General features: G+C 45.9%; 1 protein-coding gene and 1 pseudogene across 1 annotated transcript in view; both read left to right on the forward strand.

The window, feature by feature from the left end:
* Hmox1 (heme oxygenase 1) overlaps positions 1 to 6,086 on the forward strand; it is a 6,984-nt gene extending 898 nt beyond the window's left edge. The window contains exons 2-5 of the mRNA XM_031340345.1: positions 1,300 to 1,420; positions 2,291 to 2,782; positions 4,279 to 4,378; positions 5,395 to 6,086. Coding sequence (XP_031196205.1) covers positions 1,300 to 1,420; positions 2,291 to 2,782; positions 4,279 to 4,378; positions 5,395 to 5,528 — 847 coding nt within the window. The 3' untranslated portion in view covers positions 5,529 to 6,086. The remainder of the gene's footprint in view (positions 1 to 1,299; positions 1,421 to 2,290; positions 2,783 to 4,278; positions 4,379 to 5,394) is intronic.
* Positions 6,087 to 9,735: 3,649 nt separating this feature from the next.
* LOC116067834 lies at positions 9,736 to 10,271 on the forward strand (annotated as a pseudogene).
* The last annotated feature ends 1,935 nt before the right edge of the window (positions 10,272 to 12,206 follow it).

Genomic DNA, 12,206 nt, shown 5'->3' on the forward strand with positions numbered 1-12,206 from the left:
GTAGACCAGGCTGACCTCGAACTCAGAAATATGCCTGCCTCTGCCTCCCAAGTGCTGGGATTAAAGGCCTGCGCCACCACTGCCCGGCTTGTTTGACTTTTTGAGATAGTTCCTCTTTGTAGCCCTCGGATGTCTTGGAATTCACTCTGTAGTTCAGGCTGGCCCAGAACTCCAAAATCTGCCGCCCCAGTGCTGAGATTATAGGCGTGTGCCACTTCACCCAGCTCTTTGTTGTTGTTGTTGTTGTTGTTGTTAATAAAGCCAATCTTATTTTTTTTAAGTTTTATTTATTTTTTTAAAAAAGATTTATTTATTTATTTTATATATATGAGTACACTATAGCTGTCTTCAGATACACCAGAAGAAGGTGTTAGATCCCATTACAGATGGTTGTGGGCCACCATGTGGTTGTTGGGAATTGAACTCAGGACCTCTAGAAGAGCAGTCAGTGCTCTTAATCTCTGAGCCATCTCTCCCGCCACCAATGTTATTTTTATATTTTTATTTAAAGTGTTTCGTTACATTTTATTTATTGTGCATGTAGTGTGGCCACGTATGTGACACATTAAACTTGTGGAGGTCAGAGGACTTGGAGAAGAGTCACTTCTCAGTCTCCCATGTGGGTTCCAAGAAAAATTGGCTTATCAAGCATGGTGGCACATGCTTTTCCTGGCAGAGCCCTCTCACACTGCCTAATCCTCACCCCTGACTTAGCAATAAGGATCGAATTTAGGACTTCACACATTCTAGGCAGGCAGGCTCCCACTAAGGTACAGGTATCAGCACCTTTTTGATTTAAAGACAGTGCCTTACTAAGTTGTCCAGGCTGGTCTGGAACTCTCAAATCCTCCTGCTGCAGAACTTCTCTGAATAAAGCTGGATTACAGAGACTATTTAATGCAGACACTTTGAGTATAGTGCGCGCGCGTGTGTGCGTGTGTGTGTGTGTGTGTGTGTGTGTGTGTGTGTGTGTGTGTGTAAGTTGGATTTGGTGGTTTTTTTTTGTTTTGTCTTGCTTTGTTCTGAGACTCTTCCTAGGTAGCCTTGTGCTGAATCTTATTCACTATGTAGATAGACCAGGCTGGCCTCAAACTAAGAGATCTGCCTTCCTCTGCCTCCTGAATGCTGTAATTAAAGGTGTGTACCATCACACCCCACTGGTTGTAAATCAGTAACTAAAGGCCGGGCAGTGGTGGCGCATGCCTTTAATCCCAGCCCAGAGGCTGGAGCTATTCTGCAGGTCTAATCATTCACAGGCATTCCCTGACCCTCTGCTGATTCTCCTCTCTTCCTCCACAGCATGCCCCAGGATTTGTCTGAGGCCTTGAAGGAGGCCACCAAGGAGGTACACATCCAGGCAGAGAATGCTGAGTTCATGAAGAACTTTCAGAAGGGTCAGGTGTCCAGAGAAGGCTTTAAGGTATGCGACATGTAGGTTGACCAGGGCATTGGGGTAGAGCAGGTATGTCTAGTGCTTAAGCCAATACTTTAATGGGGAGTTTGGAGCCAGGAATGATGAGGGCCTGTCCAAGGAAGTCATCTTATTCATGTTGACACTGTAGCTTAGAGAGGAAAGAACGTGATGCTGGTGGAGGAGCCAGTGCAGCAGGATGGTTAAATGGACATGTATTCTATGTTGGCCACTTTATATTCTTATCTCAACCTTGAGACGTACATAAGGGGAAGGCACAGAGAGGATAAGAGGCCACCCTGTCAGCTTTAGGTGGAGAAGACCAAAACCAAACAAAAATGGCCTAATTTCAGAGCCTGCGCTCTCAACCTGGTTAACCCAGGGCCTCATACATGCTGGCTAGGTTCTCTACCACTGACCCACAATCCAAGCTCTTGGGTTAGTAGATGGGGTCTCAGTACACAGGTTAGGAACTCTCAATATTCCTGTGTCAGCCTCCTATTTCCACCACAGGCATGTACCACTACACCCAAATCTCCTGACCCAATTTCAACTTGCCTCTGAAGGCAAGGAGAAGTTTGCCTTAGCCCTGCAGTATCCTGTCCGCACAGTGAGATTGGCTACCTCATTTAACTTCTCAAACCATCTTGCCTGAGAAATGGGGTTTCGACAGCCAGGCTTAAATGCACATTATATACAATAGACTCTGATTTTGCTGTTTCCTGCCAGTTGTGGAACTGATGCCAGTAGCAAACATCAGACACAGGGTAGAATACACTGACTGTGGGTGGGGAGTGGAGGGTGATGGGGACAGGAGGCCTTCCTTCCAGAAGGCAGTCGTGTAGGGTCTTCTAGGGACAAGTTGACTCTATTTTTCAGCTGGTGATGGCTTCCTTGTATCATATCTATTCGGCCCTGGAAGAGGAAATAGAGTACAACAAGCAGAACCCAGTCTATGCCCCACTCTACTTCCCTGAGGAGCTGCACCGAAAGGCTGCCCTGGAGCAGGACATGGCCTTCTGGTATGGGCCCCACTGGCAGGAAACCATTCCTTACACACCAGCCACACAGCACTATGTAGAGCGTCTGCACGAGGTGGGGCGCACTCATCCTGAGCTGCTGGTGGCCCACGCATATACCCGCTACCTGGGTGACCTCTCAGGGGGTCAGGTCCTGAAGAAGATTGCACAGAAGGCCATGGCCTTGCCCAGCTCTGGAGAAGGCCTGGCCTTTTTTACCTTCCCGAACATCGACAGCCCCACCAAGTTCAAACAGCTCTATCGTGCTCGCATGAACACTCTGGAGATGACACCTGAGGTCAAGCACAGGGTGACCGAAGAGGCTAAGACCGCCTTCCTGCTGAACATTGAGGTGAGCCCCACTGCTTCTTCAAGCCACACTCCAGTTAATGGGAGGGAGGGTCCCAGAGTCATAGTACAAAGGACTTGGGGCCAGGGTCCTGTTTTGCTGTTTACTAGCTGGGTGATTGTGGGCAAGTCTCTTCATCCTCAGTTTCTATATCTCCAAAATAGGGATAATAATAGCATCCATTTTCAAGGTGTGAGGGGCAAGCAAGTTGATACAGTTTGGTCCCTGTGGGAGGAGTGATACAGGGCACAGCTCCCTGATGTCATTGCTCTCATGTGTTGTGGGATGTGACTCTCGGGAAGATGGTATCCTATGACCATGGTGTAGCTGGACCTAAGGTGCTCAGGCACTTTTGCACAGCCAGGTTGACACTGTAGGGGTTTCCAATGCTGAAATGCTTCAGGTGGCATTTGCTTATTTTTATTTGATGTGCATTGATGTTTTGCCTGCATGTATATTTGTTTGGTGTCAGATCTGTTAGAGGTGGAGTTAGACAGTTGGGAGCTGACATGTGGGAACTGGGAATTGAACTCAGATCCTCTAGAGATCAACGAGTGCTCTTAATCTTTGAACTATCTTTAGCTCAGTGTTTTGAGCAAGGCCCTGAAAGACAGAGCTGGAGAGGTAGACTGCCCTGTTGATACCGTGGGCGCTATGGTGGTCAGGGTTCTAATTTGTGACCACCTGGCTCCCACTTTCAGCCTTGAGATCCTTTAAAAGTTCCACCAGGCAAGCACCTGTTAGAGAACTAAACTTTCAGATCTCTTAAATTCAACTACATCTAGGCCATCCATCTGAGGCCTTCTGAGGATATGGTATGAAGAATGAGTTTAGAAGAACATGCCTTTAATCCCAGCATTCAAAAGGCAGAGACAGGAGGATCTCTGAAATCCTGGTTTACACAGCTAGTTCTAGGATAGCCAAGGCTACACAAAGAAACCCTGTCTTAAAAAATAAAACAAAATGCCAAGAAAAGAGATTAGACAAAGGCCCAGCTGAGAACTGGGTCTCTCTCCTGAAGCCCGGCTGATCTCAAGCAAGCCCTACTCCAGGAGTTGTGGTTTTCTCACCTGCAAAAGCAAGCTAACAAACTCTTTGGCACATCTCTTAGCAAGGAGGAGCTCACTAATACACGGTCAAGAAGAGAGAACAGGCTGTAGGCTGCACAGCAGCCATGCATTCATGTGTTATTTCAGAGGAGCAAACTGGTTCTCATAGAGATACAAATAAGGTCCTGAAAGTCCTGATTCAGGACGGCTGTTACTACTGGTGTGGTCCAAGTGAGGGTACAGGCAGTACTGGGGAAGCACAGGCAGGGGCCAACTAAACCTGTCACATCTCTCATGAGGTAAGTGAAAGACACATGGGTATGTGATAGTTTCCTTAAGTTGTGTCCTTTGTACAATATTTCACAACATGCTTCAAGTCCTGCCTTCGGCTGGGTTCCTTCTATACCGTAAGTATCATTAATAGGCAGTATGTCTTGTCTTGTCTTCTAGTTGTTTGAGGAGCTGCAGGTGCTGCTGACAGAGGAACACAAAGACCAGAGTCCCTCACAGACAGGGTCCCTTCGCCAGAGGCCTGCTAACCTGGTGCAAGGTAAAGGTGGCCTCTTGCTTCTGGCTCTCCTTAGTCCAGTTGGAATTTCTTTACTCTCTTCTTTGCGGAATGTTTTAAATTAGAAATAGGGGACAGACAAAAGAGCCCATGGTAAGCCTGTAGTATGTGACTGTGGGTGAGCTATAAGATTTTTCTACCTCGGTTTCTCCTCATTGGAAAATCAGGAGTTAGGGGCTGTGTAGCCCATTGGCTGAGGTGTATATAAAGCCCTTAGAAGTCACCGGCACAGAAGTTTTTTCATTTAGATCCCTCCTCCCACTTTTTTCCATGCTTTGTTACCCAGGCTAGCCTCAAAGCCCGGGGGTCAAACAATCCTCCTGCTTCAGTCTTTCCTAAAAAGCTAGGGTGTGTTTACCTTTTCAGACCCACCAAAGGCTTCCAAGCAGGCCCTCATAAAAGGCAAGGATTTGGGAACTTACTTGATTGCTGACCCTCCAGGAGACACAAAGGAGACATGTAATTACCTGACTCTGGGTGTCAGCCCTTCTCCTTTGCAGCAGGAGAAAGAGTTCCAAAAAAGACCACAGTGACACAAAATGTGCCTTCCCTGAGCCTGTCACTCCGGGACAGTATGGCACAGGGAGTGGGTAATGGAAGCTGAGCAGGGCAGGTCATGTGAAGCTTGATAGCTTGAATCAGCCCACCTTTTGCCCAAGGCTCTCCCAACAGAAGCAGGGCCCCACAACACAGTTATTAGTGGTACTGTTTCTGGTGGGCTGAAATGTGGTCAGTCCTGATAGAATTAGCTGCCTGTTTGGGTCAGGGGACTTTGTCGATGTGGCACAGAAGAATGAACAGCTTGGGGGAGTTAGTGAGCTCCTATCTTTGTAGGTATTTGAGCAGTGGCTAGTGGCTTGTGCTGTAGCAGATCCTGGCCTTGGACTGGCCTTTAGGAACTGTAGGAGACACGACACTGATTGTCCTCTGCTCTGTGTACTTTCAAGCCATCCACTCCAGGCTGTGTGAGTCTGACCTTGTCTTTCTTTCTCCTTCAGATACTACCTCTGCAGAGGCACACCGAGGGAAGCCCCCAATCAGCACTAGCTCATCCCAGACACCACTCCTCCGATGGGTCCTCACTCTCAGCTTCCTGTTGGCAACAGTGGCAGTGGGAATTTATGCCATGTAAATGCAATGCTGGCCCCCCCAGGGGCTGTGAACTCTGTTCAGTGTGGCCTTCTCTCTGTAGGGGAGAATCTTGCCTGGCTCTCTTCTCTTGGGCCTCTAAGAAAGCTTTTGGGGTTTCTAGCCCCCTCCCTGTGTCTTCCTTTCTTTTTCTGGAATGGAGGGAGATGCCTGACACAGTTTCCACACCAAAAGCACATCCAGCCAGTGGCCTGCCCTTTGAAACTAGCAGCCCCAAATCCTGGAACAGAGCCCCAAAACTGTGGCCTGTAGAGGCTGTTGTTCTGAGCCCAGTGCCCATGGTTGCTGGCATCCATGTTGACCAACCACAACTGCTTTCCCCATTGTCATGGCCACTTTGATGTCCGTGTGCAGACATTTCTGTCTTGTTTTTATTATTTCCCCAGTTCTACCAGAGTAATGGTATTTTGTTATTTTGTTTTGTTTTTCCTAACAAAATGGGGCTATCTTTTGAGGGGTGGGTGGGAAAGAGGTATTTAATAGTTGTAACCTTGGTTTCTAACTTCTGTGTGAAATAATAAATGTCATTTTGTAACAGTCACTAGAAGTGCATTCATGTCTATGCTGTCCATGAGCAGGGCCCTGCTCCTCTTGTCTCTTCAGTGTCTGGCAGGAGGAAGGCAGGTGAAGGTGGCATTGGTAGCTGCTATGGTCAGCTGTGCCTGAGATTTGGAAGCGAGCTTTAAACAGTTGGGCAGATCTTATAGACTGTGGGTATAGGGGTATGTGTTTGTGTGTATGCAGATGCTTGTGTGTGTGTGCATGTGGAGGCCAGAGATCAACAACCTCAGGTATGTTTTATGAACTGTCCACCTTGGTTTTTATTTTATTTATTTTTTTTATTTTTTGTTTTTTCAAGACCAGGTTTCTCTGTGTTGTCCTGGCTGTCCTGGTACTCACTCTATAGACCAGGCTGGCCTCGAACTCAGAAATCTACCTGCCTCTGCCTCCCAAGAGCTGGATTAAAGGCGTGCGCTCTCACCGCCCAGCTGGTTTTTATTTTATTTAGATAGGATCTCACTATGTATCCCTGGTTGGAGGAACTCACTATGAAGACCAGCTATTCTTGTGCTCACAGGTATCTGCCTGCCTCTGCCTTCATGCTAAGGTTACGTATGAAGTCTACCACACCTGGCCAGTCCACCTTGTTTTTTGAGGGGGGAAGACAGAATAGTAGGTGTGTTGAGACAGGGTCTCTCTTATGCTGGCCTGCCACTTGCTATGTAGAACAAGGCTAGCCTTGAACTCACTGAGATCCTCCAACCTCTGCCTTTCAAGTGCTGGGTTTAAAGGCATGTGCCACCACACCTGGTGAGTCCACTTTGTTTTTAGAGTGCTAGGATCACACATCATCATGTCTGTTTTACATGGGCTCCAGTCAGGTCTTTACTGACTGACCTATTTCTTCAGCCCCAAGACTTATATATTTAATGAGGATGCAATGGACCGATTCCGGGGTAAAGCTCATATCTCTGAGTAACTGTGAGACCCCAGAGAGTCTTAGCCTAAGTGTGCCACCCCACAGACCACAGCTTGACAACAGATGGCTGCAAAAGCATGAGGTTTATCGATCCAACGTGCATGGGGTTGCTCATCCTAGCAGGGAGAGACAACCCTGAACTCAGAATGTACACATCTTTTATACCTTACAGAGGGCAGTCCTCAGCAACAGGGCTAGCTGGCTTACTCTGGTTAGTGGAACACAGGACAAAGGATCTCTTCAGGCAATGGTTGTCTTGCTTAGGGGACTGTTTTTGGCTTAGTCAGCCAACTTCCCTATCCAGCTCTGTACCTGGCCTTGAAAAGTCTCTGGGAAGGGGCTGAGTAAGTAGGTGGTAGGGGGGATTGTCCTCAGCAAGATCAGGGTGACAGTTTGTGGTCTTTTTCAAAATTCACCACAGGGAGGGGTTGGGGGGGTTCTTTCAAGAACAGTTATTTCTTGTTTTGTCTTGAACTTGGTCAGAATGGCCTGGTCATTCTGTCTCAACATTTTGACCACCAGAACTTTGTTTGTTTGTTTGTTTGTTTATTTAATGAATGTGAGTACACTGTCACTCTCTTCAGACACTCCAGAAGAGGACATCAGATCCCATTACAGATGGCTGTGAGCCACCATGTGGTTGCTGGGATTTGAACTCAGGACCTCTGGAAGAGCAGTCATGCTCTTAACCACTGAGCCATCTCTCCAGACCCCAAAACTTTGTTTTGACAGGATGACTTTGGCTATCTCTGGAACTCAGCTTCTTAGTGCTTCTCAGAAAACACTTAGCCAAATGGCTGAAGCTGCTGCTTGCTGCTGTAAAACTTTGTTTTCACACTGCCTGCTGCTGTCCAGGAGCTGGAACATGGTCCCCTCATTTTACTGTGAAGCTTTATTTCTATATTTCCAGAACTTTATTTTTACAGCTTTGTTTTCCACTTTATTACTTCATAACAATACTTAGAGACTGGAGGCAAATGCCTGGATTCATGTCTTCTCTTTCTAACTTCACTTATTGTGAGTGTAATGTACTGGTTTGCACAGCCACAGGGCTCAGTGTGGGGAGACAGTTCTCTCCTTCCATTTTTATAAGGTTCGACTTCTGGAGATTAAGCTTAGGCTTGGGCAGTAAGCACTTTACCTGCTAAACCATCTGCTACTCCATTTTGGAGTTGGTCACTTAACCCCTCAGGGACTCAGATTCGCCACCTGTGACAATACAATGCTGCTGCTGGCCTCACCTGTGTGTCTTGAGAAGCCAATGAGAAGCAAGTTAAATCCCAAGACCTTCTATTACTCCTAGCTCGCTTATGCACAGAAGGCCAGTGTCTTCTGCTCGTTGTACCTCCAACTCTGGGAAGGTGAAAACATCACTGGAGGCAGAACAGGAATGAGGCACCTACTATGTCCCACCAGTACCAGAGGCTGGGAGTCAGGAGATCTTTGACCCCCATATTGGCTCTACTACCAGGTCTTGGACATAATGCTTCAAATCTCATTTGCTCAATGGAAAATTGAGCAATACATCTGTCTCTCACAGCTGAAGAGGAAATACAGTGATGTCAAAGTACTAGTCTGTGCACAGAAACTCCAGAACTCCATGGAGGCACATAGCTACAGAGCTCAGAGATGGTGTTCCCAGAGTCACCATATAAAAAAGGCATTCTGGAAGGCTCATATACATACAGCCAGGTCCAGAAGTCATTTGTTTGTTTGTTTTTTGTTTGTTTTTTTTTTTTTGTTTTCTGGGTCTTTTGTTTTTTGTTTTTTTGAGACAGAGTTTCTCTGTGTAGCCCTGGCTGTATTAGAACTCACTCTGTAGACCAGGCTGGCCTCAAACTCAGAAATCTACCTGCCTCTGCCTCCCAAGTGCTGGGATTAAAGGCGTGTGCCACCACCACCCATCAGAAGTCATTCTTTTTTCTTGTTATTTTGTTTTGTTTTTTCAAGACAGGGTTTCCCTGAAGTACTGGCTGTAGAACTTGCTCTGTAGACCAGGCTGGCCTCAAACTCACAGAAATATGCTTGCCTTTACTGGGTGTGCCATCTCCTGGCCAGAAGCCATTCTTCATGAAATTAAGGATGAAGAAAAATGAAATTAAGGATAGGATATAGATACATGCAAAGCATAGATGTCAGATAGTAAGGATAGCTCTCCTACTCTGAGCTCAGTTTCCTCATCTGCAAAAATATGTATTGTGATAAAGTAAGAAAAGTTGGGGGAGGAGTGCAAAAGAGATGGTTCAGTGCTTAAAAGCATTGCCTCCTCTTGCCAAAGGCCCTGATTTGATTCTCAGCACCCACATGGTGGCTTATAACAGTTTATAACTCTAGTTCCAGGGGATCTAATGGCTTTTTCTGTCCTCTTTGGCATCAGGCACACATGCAATGCACTGACCTATGTGCAGGCAAAATATCTATATGTATAAAATTAAGTAAACAAAAAGGCTAGGGATATAGCTAAGTGGCAGAATGCTTGCCTAGCATACGGGATGCCCTGGGTTCAGACACTAGTACCTAAAGGGTGAGCAAGCAAAAGGAAGAAAAGGGAGAAAAGAGAAACAATTTTGAATTCTACAGAAGAATAGACGTTCTGTCAATTGTCAAGAGATGAACAAGGCCAGAAACTAGTTAAAACTGGACAGACTTACAAAGAGGAATAATATCAATAGGAAAAAAAAATCTGCCTTTTTCTCAGGCTGCTGGGAAGATGAGGGACACTCACACAGACCATGCTTACCAAAGGCAGCCTACAATCTTTCAAAACGGGAATCATGTTTTGCTGGGAGAAACAGGCAAAGAAAAAACTCCCTTGGTACTACAAAAACATCAGTCTAGGCTTCAAGACGCCCAAAGAGGCCATCGAGGACACTTACATAGACAAGAAATGGCCCTTCACTGGTAAATGTCTCCATCCGAGGTCGGATCCTGTCTGGTGCTGTGACAAAGATGAAGATGCAGAGGACCATTGTCATCCGCCAGGACTATCTCCATTACATCTGAAAATACAATCACTTTGAGAAGCGTCACAAGAACATGTCTGTGCACCTGTCCCTCTGTTTCAGGGATGTACAGATCGGAGACACTGTCACTGTTAGAGAGTGCAGGCCTCTGAGCAAGGCTGTGCTCAAGGTCACCAAGGCTGCTGGCACCAAGAAGGAGTTTCAGAAGTTCTACGGGGACTCTAGCCAATGCCCTAGAGCAAATAAAGTTATTTTCCAACTTAAAAAAAAAAATCCAGCATGAACTGACTCTCCACCCCTTCTTTCTTTTCAGTGCTGGGAATCAAATCCAGGGCTTTGTTCACATTAGGCAAGACTCTACCACTGAGCTACACCCTCACCATCTACTTATACAATGGTGAATGAGCATTTTAATTTCCAGCACATGTGGTGCTGTAGATCAAATCTAGGACCCTTACACATGCCAATTCTGTGCTCTTCTACTAAGCCACAATCACAGCCTGCCCTGGGCCTTTTAGAGAATCTTAGAGACTAGGTAACAGGTCCTGTCCTCAGGGTTGGCTGGAGCAAACAATGACTGAGATTTTGTCATCTTTAGTTTTCTCTGGCTAGGGATATTGCCTTGAGCCTTTCTAAATATTAGTGCTTATTCAAGTGTTTATAGATAGAGGCAAAGAGGGCTAGGCAGGAAAAGAACCCAGCCACCCTCACCTGTCTAGATCTGGCTCATGTTTCCAGCTTACTGGTCAAGAATTTCAACATAGTGGGCTGGAGAGATTTCGGCTTACTTCCTGAGTTTAGTTCCTAGTATTCACATGATGACTTACAAGTATCCATTCGAGGGGCTCTCATACCTTCTGATGCTCAATCAATCATGCAGGTAAAACACTACTATACACATAAAATAAAATTTAAAAAAGTTTCAAGGCCGGGGGGTGGTGGTGCACGCATTTAATCCCAGTACTTGGGAGGCAGAGGCAGGCAGATATCTGAGTTTGAGGCCAGCCTGGTCTACAGAGTGAGTTCCAGGACAGCCAGGGCTACACAGAGAAACCCTGTCTCTAAACAAACAAACAAACAAAAGTTTCAATGCATGTGACTGGAGACTGACACCATCCATAGAAACGATGTCTACCTAAAAATATCATAAACAAGTTTATTAAGAACACTAGTGAGCCACATCTTAACTCTTGCATGTGCACATATGCATAGGTGCACATGTGTGAGGTGGTATGCACAAATCTATGCAGGCTAACGGTCAATGTTGGGTGTCTTCCTTAGTCTCTCTCCACTTTGTCTTTTAATTATTTTATTTTTGGTAGTGAGACGTGAACTCAGGGCCTCACACATGCTGGGAAGGCACTCTACCACTGAGCTAGATTCTCAGCCCTGTGCTAATTTTTGGAACAAGGTCTCTTACTGAATTTAAAACTTATCAACTAACTTACTCTCTTGCCCTCTTGCTTCCCCTCTCTCCGCCTTGCCTTCCCCCCTCTCCACGTGGCCATGGCTGGCCTCTACTTCTCTACTCTTCTCCCCCTCTCTGCCTTTTTACAATAAATGCCTTAAAACCAAACCAAACCAAACCAAACCAAACCAAAACAAACCAAAACAAAAAACCCAAAAACCAACCAACCAAAAACTTATGAACTGATTTGACTGGCTGAGCAGCAAACCTTGGAGATTTGCCTTGTCTCCACTTTTCTAGACTGGGATTACAGGCAGATGCTCTGTCCATCTTTTCTATGTGGGCACAGAGGAACAAAAATCAGGTCTTTGTGTTTGCACAGCAAGTGTTTTACTGAATGAGTCATTTCTCTGACCCCTTAACTTCTCTATGTGATCTATGTATGGCAAAATCATTTTGATTTGCAGGACAGTGGTGGTGCATGCCTTTAATCCCAGCACTTGGGAGGCAGAGGCAGGTGGATTTCTGAGTTTGAGGCCAGCCTGGTCTACAGACTGAGTTCCAGGACAGCCAGGACTATATAGAGAAGAGTTTGTAAATAGATCCATGTATATATTTTTTAAATTTTTTATTGATTCTTTGTGAATTTCATATTGTGTACCCCAATCCTACTCATCTCCCTATCTGACCTCTGCCCTTGAAGAAAAAGTAAAAAAGAAAACCCCCAAAACATCTCACCATAGAAACTGCAGAGTGTCCACAGTATTACTTTTTCTCCACATTTTTTTACTTGCAAAAATAGTCTGGTTC

Source organism: Mastomys coucha, unplaced genomic scaffold, assembly GCF_008632895.1.
Source record: "Mastomys coucha isolate ucsf_1 unplaced genomic scaffold, UCSF_Mcou_1 pScaffold22, whole genome shotgun sequence".
In the NCBI taxonomy this organism is placed as follows: domain Eukaryota; kingdom Metazoa; phylum Chordata; class Mammalia; order Rodentia; family Muridae; genus Mastomys; species Mastomys coucha.